Below are 9,620 nucleotides of genomic sequence, written 5' to 3' on the forward strand. Positions count from 1 at the left end.
TATATTGTCTGGGAGGTAAAAACCTGTGTTTCAGGGAAGTGTTGCTGACAAGTACTGCTGTCAAAAGATGAGGACACAAGCAAACAGCCTTGGCAATCATGTGACCTGTGATTTCTTGGCATGCACAAATTACATACATGCAGTGAGAAATACAAAATAGTGCCTCAATGGTGTAGATTTAAGTGAAAGCCTGATTGAAGCAGATTATAAAGAGCAGAGGTCATGTTCTGCGTATGCTGTCCCACAAGTTCTCATCTAGGCAAATTTGGTGTAATCCAGGTAGTCCTTATTATGCCCTTCTGTTCTTGATCTCTCTGTACACTGTCAGTGTCCAGAGTACTGTATCACATTAAAAGCTGTGAAGGTGGACAGTCAACTACTTTGATTAGTTGGTATAGTTATGTTTCATGCCAGTAGGTACAGCTTAGCTGGATCTTCTTTTTGTGAGTCTGTTTGGAAATATTCTAGGGGAAAAAAATAATTCTCACTGTTAAAATTCAAAGCTGTTTCAGGTGTATGTCTCCTCATTGTCTGCAGCGTGTCACTTCTGAATGAGATTTGGTGCCAATGTACCTTATATAAGTATGGGTCAGCCAATCCTCACAAGAACAACTTTGTTCCTTGCTATTCTTTCATTTTTAAAGTTTGTGTGTGACAGTACACACAGTCTGGCTCATGGCTGATATCTAACTGCCTCTATGTGACAGTGAGTATCTGCATGAACCAGACAAGCCTGGTGTGATTCTTCATGAGTTACAGTTAACTTCTGTTCACCCTGGTGAGCTCTAATGGACCCTAGTTACTTATTCCCAGAGCTGCAGGCATCTCTGAGTGACTGGCAGAAGAGCTCCTCCTGAGTTCCACCACTGGCTGAACACTAGTGTGGGGCATAGCCCTGTCCTTAATGCACACTCTGTGTCCCCAGATCGTCACACAGTGCTGCCAGTTTGCACTGTTCTCTTTCCTTTCATTTATCCTGGAACCAGCTTCTCTCTGAGCAAACAGGGCAGTGCAGAACCCCCATAAGAAGCAGCTGCTACAAAGATGTGCTGACCCTCTCTTTTTCCTCGTTTTGTTCTTTAGCTGAGAGTGGCTGGGTTTGTACAGCTCTTAACAAGCAGGGAAGTTGAATTGTTGTGCTGTTTTTCTTTCCTGGCATGTTTTCTCCTGACTGGCCCTTGGAGTACGTGTGTTGTGTGGGAAGACAGCATGGGGACCCCAGCAGAGTCACTCTGCTTCACTCCTCTGGACATACTGGTAAAACAGAAAGCTCCAACCTACCCTTAAAGGCACCCTACAGTGCCAGAGCAATACATGGGCAGTGGTTAAAACAGGAGTCCTGGTCAGGTACTTCACACAGTAAGAATTCAGGTACCTAGATCAATCCCAGCTGCCCAGACCTTGCCAGCTCTCTGAATGAACACAATTGTTTTGCAATGGTTTTAGTTGCTCTTGTTGGATTGTAAACCTTTCTAGCCTAGCTAGGATAATAAAATAACTTTTCTGTTAAGATGATCTCTGCTGACACTGTCTCAAGCTCATTTTGCTCAGAATATTGTCTAAACCAGAGCACAATCATAATCACATGTTGCTTGTGGGTAGCAGATACTGAAAGAATAAATTATGATTTTGATACTTTATTCCTGATGCTATTCATACTGTCATTGAGTGGATGCTGTAGAACTAGCAAAAATTATCTGATGTGCTTACACTTCAGTCTGTTTGTTGTTTCAGCAGGGAACTTATAATCAATCACTTTATCAAGAGCATTTAATAACAAGGTTTTGGCAAACTAACAATATATTCAAAGAACTCACAGACTTCAATTTATGGATTAAAAAGAAGATTTAATTAACTAAGTCTCTATAAATTTACTCACAACTCTTTTCTTAGCTCTTTAGCAGAGTGTATATAGTGTTGCCATCCCATCTGCTTCTGAGTGAACATTATCAGATGTTATCCTTTCTAATGCCTAGTTATTTTATTTCCTCAAATTTTTTACAGCTTTTGTGAACTCAGGCCTCTGGAGTATTACAAGAAGCAAGGGTGAAATCTTTGGAGTACCAGGTTAATACTGATCCAGCTGTTTACAGGGAAGCTATAAGAAATGGAAAGGTTAGAGGTGTCATTCACCATTATGGGCTTGCAATGCAAATAACACAAAGTGACATTTGCTCAGTGTTGCCGTTTTTAAAATTTTTATGTGATCACAGCAGGAAGAAATTATATGAAAAAAGGATTTCATCAGACTTCCAAAGCCATTCTTATCCTCATTTTTAGTTTCTGTAGACCGTACTCTGTGGCTATAATAATGCATTCTGTTGTAAAGGATAGCCTGTTTAGTTGGTATTCTTACTTCTACTTTTATTAAGAAAAATGTCCTGTCTAAAACCTGTGCTCCAATTGGAAACAGGACAGATACCTGTGCAGTGGCACTTCTCTTGCTCAGATTATTCTGCCATAAATGTGTCAGGGCAAGGGAACTGTCATGGTTGTTTTTCTTGTGGCCAGACATCTTAGCCACTTTTAAATCAGCTCAGGTAGGTAGTTTGAACTTGTGCAAACATTCTGCCTCTTCTCAGCCCCTTTTCTCCTAGAGATATCTTTAGCTCCAGGGTTTGCTGTTACTGGCACATATTTTGTGGTGCTACAGAGTCAATACAAAAGCAGAACAATGCTACTGCAAGCTTCTGACATATGTGGGATGTAAAAATCATAGCTGTGCAAAAGCAGGAGAGTAAGTTTACTTACCAGCTTGAAACAGTAAATGACTTTTGAACACCATGATCGACAGCCATGATGGAGCTGGCATCTCATTTGTGTTCAGCTAGGAGGAGGCTGAACACCCTGGGAGAAACCCTGCCCCATGAAAATGAGCACATTCCATAGCTTTCATCCATGTCACACAATGGCAGAGCTTGACCCATACTATCTCTGAAAGTATAAATAATTATTAAGAAAATTGGATTAAACTGAAAACTGTTTAGAGAGGATTTCACAGACACTGATGTTGCATATAGTTAACATAACTGCACTTATTTTTAGTCAACAGAAAGGGGCAGGAAGATGGGTTTTTTATACTCTGATACTCTGTTTCACAAAGATTGGAAACAATAGTTTACAATAAATGCATTTCCTCTTCGGAGAATAACATGCACTCCAGGAAAATGGATCTTGATATAGGTTCTCTGTTGCTCGTATAAAAATTTTATATGTGCCTGAAGATTTTCAGATTAGGATGTGTCATTCTCAGCATAACACAGTTCTTCAGTACCTGTGAGTTATCATCATAGGCCTTTACACAAGTATTTTGTCATAATACATTACTGATACAACATCTTGCTGAGTATAATTACATTTTGCTAGGAATCTTGAGTTCTCTCCATATCCTGATGTCTATGAAGGACTCTTCTGAGGTTTGAGTTTGGATTGTGAAAATGCCTATGACCTTGTATCTTTGTTTTTTCTGTCCACAAGAGTGTAAATGCTACTATTCATACCATTGACTGTAAAATCAGCTAATGGGCAGCAACTGCTGATGAGAAGGAATTGAGTGAAAAGCACAGCTGAAAGCAGTGACAGCTTGATCAGGTCTCTTCTACAGTACATCAAACATGGATTATTTCCTGCCTGCTCCACCATTTTAGTTAAGTAATTGGAAATCCTATTGATCTGCACACAGAACTTAAAATAACACAGTACCAGTGGCAGGGGCTGTAATTTCTGCAAAGATTAATATTAGGACACCACCCATCTCCACAGCAGCTGAGCACGTGTTGGTAGCATGTCAGGAGATCCTCTGATGCGGGGCCGCTGCGGGTGAGCACAGTGCCACGTGGTAGTTACCTCACTGATAAAATTCAAGTGTGTGGACTTAACATTGCTCTGAATACTGACTCAATAGTTTGTATTCTTCCTCTCACTGCATTTTGCAGAGATCTTTCATCAGCTCTCCAAAAGAAGAAGGTTAATGAGCATCACCAACCAAACAATCTGATGAATCATTCTGAGATGCTGTTCAAAGATCATCTCTCTCTCTCTCTCTCTCTCTTTCTCTCTCTATTTCTCTCTCAACTGCCAGTCCTTTCCCTGCTTCATTGCTTCTGTGTGGGTGACTGGTTCATCTGACTGTTCCCTGTTCACAGTGGGTCTCTGCTACTTGTATTTGCTATGCACTGATACTCTGGAGGGATGAAAATGTAAGAGACAGCAGGATCTGGAAAGGGAAACAAGCTTGTTCTCCCACTCAGCAAGAACTGAGAAGCAGAACAGTGATATAGACACAGCAGCTGGCCGAGCTGAAACTCAGATGAAAAACTTGGCAGTATAGCCCTTAATGTACTGGATTTGCTATAATTAAATATTTAGCTGCACTGCAGCTTGAGGACTCCAGTACATGGAGTGCTATAAACCAAAGTTTCCTCAATTTGATGACTGTTTTGTGTATGATTCCATACACTTCTTAGGTAAAAGGCTGTTTAACTCATTTGAAGTTTCATGCAGAAACATCTGTGTGTAAGGTCTGTTGTGTAGCACTGACATTAAAAGTAACTAGGAGAGCCTGGGATATGAAGTCCTATTAGGTTTCAGGCAAGGTCTAAATCCTAGAGATGAATCTTGACTGCTGATGGAAGGTATCTAATTTATCATCCTGTGGCTGATCAACATGGGCACATACATGCACACTCTCACACTCCACTGCTCTTCATTTATATGTGAATCTCAGTGGCATTTTTTTCTATCTGTCAGTTTTATGGCATCTGTTAGGGAAGTAGTCCACAGTGTTTTATCAAGCTAATAATTCTCACAGCATCTTTATGTGGCCAACAAGGTGTGCCAATACTTTGTGCCTATCTTTAACAAAAAATGAGCTGTGTAAAAAAATTTGGAAATTTCTTAGATCACATAAGTTAATATAACAGTTAAATCCACAATTTAGAACTCCTGACTCTTTATTCTCTGGTCATAGTCACTTTTTACCACATATAATGAAGAATAAACCACTATGTTTTGGTGGCAGAAGTAAGTGCAATTCTTTGGTTTTTTAAAGGAAAAAATTTAAAAAGGGGCAGAAACTTTGAAGCATTGCTTGTAGGAATACTGTTGAGTTACTTGCACTAAATGGGATAATTAATGTAAGTACATAATTACATAAATGTAATTACATATTTTCTTGGTAATGTATGCAGTACTGAAAGGTGTCCCAATACAGGTGTTATGGTGCAATATAGAATACTGTTGTCTAACATACACATAATGGGGATAAAGACATTTATTCTGAATTATTTAGACAAGCTGGTATCATATCGTGCTGTCCTTGGTCATATCTGAGGCTTCCATCTATTGTGCTGTGTTAAGAAAGTGACTTTAATTCAGCATGTTGGGCACTGGACAGTGCTGCAGAAGGGAAGGCAGCTTACAGTAGCACTAAGTTCAGCTGCACAGTTTCTGCTCCCATTAGATGTGATTAAAGTGCCCATTTTCCTGCTATGCATCATTCTGCAGAGCTTATCACTAATTTCTTGCTTGTCTGGAAGAATACCTGCTCCTTCCACATGATCTGCCTTTTCAGCTCTTTTTATTTCTCTCAGGATGCTTTCAGAAGCAAACATAGAACATTTTTGTCCATTCTCAGACAATTTAGATAAGGATTTTACTCTTCCACCTATTCTTCTCTTTCTTTATCTCCCTTCAACTTCAGGTTTTCCTTTCATCCTTGGTGCAAGACAAGGGGTCAGCTTGCCAAGAATTAGTAGCTGATACCCAAGAAGCCTGGATTTGGGCCCACTAGGTTGTGGGAAAGGAGTGTAATGTTAATAAGTCAGTGTGGATCTGTTACCTCTAGTGTCCCAGGTACTGCTTTGCTGGCTAGATGAAGAGCTAGAGACTAGAGGAAAAGCCTGTGTTACTGTTGGTGTGTTGCAGGTGATTGTTTGAAAATGTGTTTACTTTATTCTGAGTGCTTAGTTAGAGTGGGAGTACAGTAGGTACAGGATTATCTCTCCCAGTGGCTCAGATATTGCGGCAGCATTCCTGGAAAAAATACCACAGATTTCTGTAAGAGTAGATTACGTGGTGAATTTATTTTTATTTGCTTTCATCAGCCATCCTGCTCAATTCAAGATGCTAAACTGAGTGCTTCACACAGCCAGGTGCACAACCCTCCTTGGAATGCATTTAACCAGGAAAGAATACCTTTCATGAAATTGTGTTGTGTTCTCCAGCTATCAAAATCTTCCAGGGGCTCAGAAAACAAACCATCCAGAAATTATTTTCAAAAGCAGAAGCTAACATTTAGTTTCAAATTGCAAAGATCTGAGAAATGCTGGCAGAAGTTTTCAGAAAGGTAGAGCACTTGCAGCTTAAAGTAATTTTCCCCTGTGAGGTCAAGTCCAGCTGCTTCAAGTCAGATACCCAAGAATCAAAGTTTCCACCTCTCATTATGAAAAGCTCACTGGAGAGCTTTGAAAATTCCTAGCAAGTGTGTTTACAGATTTAAATGCTTTTCTGAGTATTTGAATCTAAGATTTATTTGCATATACATCTTATAGGCACTTTCTCTTCCATCTATTTTCGTGCTGCTATTTCTAGTGCCTATTACTTGTGTAGTTGATTAAAATGCTTCCATGGAATACTTGAAACAGTGAAATTGATGGAAACCTGTCTTTCCTCCCCTTCTTCCTCAGTCTCTACAAGTAGAATTTCTCCGTATATTCTGACTCATAACCTTGTGATGTTTTCCCCATTTCAGACTTTTAATATTAAATTATTTATATATTTTGAGAGTTATTTGCTTACCTATTTTTTCTGCAATTTTCTGTATTTTTCACTCAGCTTCTGCTCTGTAGGTACTTAGACATAGCCTTATCTCCATATGAGTACTGAGCCTGCACATCAGGCTTAGCATTGCTGGGCAATTACTGAGATCCTTTTTGCAGCTTTAACGGAGAATTCCAGTCCTGTGCATAGTTTGCCAGAAATAACAGATTAGAAAGAAGTCTGCTTTTTTTATTGAGGCTTATTTCCCTATCAAACACACAATATTTGAGTCATCTGCACATGCACCTGTTTTTGATACCGTGACCGCTCTTTCTGGCCTTGCATTCCTCATGACTGCTGCAAGAGTGGACTAACTCATCTCTAATGCTGCTTTTTTAACGTGACTTCTGTGGAAGTCCCCAGAGATGGATTTGGTCCATTTAATAAAACAGAAACCTGCAGAAGCTTCATTTACAATTCTGGAGCATTTAAAATTTTAGACAAAGAGACAGTTGAGTGTCAGCAATGGTAACTTTATATACAGGAGCTGTTTATTTAGAGTTTGAATTTGATATAATGGTTAGACCTGCAGTAAGCATCGGTGATGTTGAACAGTGCTGACTCCACGACTCCACCTCTGTTTTGATGTTATGAGATTGTCCCCTTGAACTGTAAAGTGGGGTGTTACTGTGACAAATATAGCTACCACTGGCAGAACAAATTGCACAAAGCTGAGACTGAAGAATTGTACCTGACAGAAGCAATAATATGATGAGGTTTTTGCAAACTGGAAAACATTTTCTGGTGTTCACACCATAAACAGAAAACAGTGTGAAAACACAGCTGTGTAGGAAGGTTATAAAACACTGAACTTCTGTAAGAAGGCAAAAAATGAAAAGGTAGGAGTACTGTGAAATACACTGGACTTAATACTGTAGGGGTATCAGAAATCACAGGTTGATTTTTGATCAGTGGCGTTACACACATTGGGTGCGTATCATTACCACTAAATGCCATGTTCCGGATTTCTTGTCTGTACATATTTCATACTAGTATGTTTTCTGTTGCTGGAAAGGGCTGTGGCAGATGTTGTTGTTTGTTAGAAAGCTGAGGCTAATTTACATCGCTAGTTTCCCGGCGGAGCTGCGCGCTTCTCCGTGCCGGGTGCCGGTGCCGGGTGCCGGGTGCCGGGTGCCGGTGCCGGTGCCGGGTGCCGGTGCCGGGTGCCGGTGCCGGGTGCCGGTGCCGGTGCTGTGCCGGGCCCGCGGCGCTGGCCGGGCCGAACGCGCCCTCTACTGACTGCGGGGATGGCCCAGTCAAACCAGCCGCGAGGGGCAGAGAGGCAGCGGAGTTTATAATGAATTTCTGCATCAGCGGGGAAAATGGATGAAGTTTGTCCAATCCTTATATTGCCTTATTTTTCTCCACTAATTAACAGCCATTCCTAGATGGTTATTTGTTTTTAAAAATGCCGTTGTTTCTGTTGTCTGTTCTCCACTCTGCTCTCAGGGTGTTTGCTAAGATGGATTGAAATCACCTGCTGTGGCAGGGTATTTGAGCAGAAAGTTAGTGCTGTATTCACAAAGCTTCAGAGGGCATTATAACATCAGTTTACTGCCTGCATCTGAAATGCTGATTCTCAAAAATTTGTTTCAAATGTGTAGAACTGCCTGAATTTCTTAGAGTCATAGAATGATTTGGATTGCAAGGGATCTTTAAATGTCATTTAGCCCAACCCCCCTGCAATGAGCAGGGACATCTTCATCTAGATCAGATTGCACAGAGCCCTGTCCAACCTGACCTTGAATGTTTGCAGGGATAGGGAGTCTACAGCCTCTCTGAGAAATCTGTTCCAGTGTTTTACCACTCTCATTGCAAACATCCTCTTCTTTAGATCTAGTCTAAATCTACCTTCTTTTAGCTTAAAACCATTAGCCATTGTTTTGTCTCAACAGGCCCTACTAAAAAGCTTGTCCCCACGTTTTTATAAGCTCCCTTTAAGTACCAAAAAGCTGCAATAAGGTCCCCCATCCCTCACTGTCCCACTGCCCACCTGTCCTGGATGTAAGTGCCGAGCCTCACTCTTGGTTGTACATAAATGGTTTGCAAATCGGATTCAGTGCAAAACAATGGCTAATATGGGGGCCAGTAATTTTTGTTATCAATCAGGGAAGAAGTTATTTGGGTCAACCAACACCTGCTAGCTGTATAGATGAAGAGAAGAAATGCACATTGAAGACCTTTATTTTCTGTATGCAAAGCTTACAAATCAAGTTAAATATTGAAAGCAACATTTTGATGTTGTTTCTCTCTGGAGACACCTGTGTGATTCAGTCCAAGTCACTATTACTTTGAAAACCAGCTATGTGGATCCCATCTAATGGAGTATTGTCATTTTGATTTAAAAATAACTTCTTTGAGATTGCTGGCTTAAGGAAATTGTTATTATTTCTCTGTCCCTTTTTTTTTTTCCCTAGGATATTAAATACAACATTGTTTGAACTGTATGAAGCTCTGGGCAATTTTCCTGCCTTGTGGGTCTTCAATGTCCTGCTTATGGTTCTTCAAATTCTGCACTGTTTTTGGTCTTACCTAATCATAAAGGCAGCCTACAAAGCTATTTCAAAGGGCAAGGTAAGACAACATGGTTCTGTTTCATGATTTTCATTTTTCTATTATCAATAGAGGTCACTTTTTGTTTGGGTTCATTTCTTTTTTTCTAATCCATAACATACTAGTGAAGACACATCTTCTTTTAGATAAACTCTTCTTTCCTTTCCTGGAAACTTTTTCCCACTCCTAATGATTGTCAGATAGGTTAATAATACTCTGTATAGTGATTGTCTTTATATGTGCTTCTG

At 40.2% G+C, this 9,620-nt stretch overlaps 1 protein-coding gene across 2 annotated transcripts in view; it reads left to right on the forward strand.

The window, feature by feature from the left end:
• Positions 1-9,620, forward strand: part of CERS6 (ceramide synthase 6) — a 90,022-nt gene that overhangs the window by 72,905 nt on the left and 7,497 nt on the right. For both annotated transcript variants that reach the window (XM_030241768.2, XM_050976802.1), the window contains one exon: positions 9,237-9,393. In XM_030241768.2, coding sequence (XP_030097628.1) covers positions 9,237-9,393 — 157 coding nt within the window. The remainder of the gene's footprint in view (positions 1-9,236; positions 9,394-9,620) is intronic.

This window comes from Serinus canaria, chromosome 7 (assembly GCF_022539315.1).
Source record: "Serinus canaria isolate serCan28SL12 chromosome 7, serCan2020, whole genome shotgun sequence".
Classification (NCBI taxonomy): Eukaryota; Metazoa; Chordata; class Aves; order Passeriformes; family Fringillidae; genus Serinus; species Serinus canaria.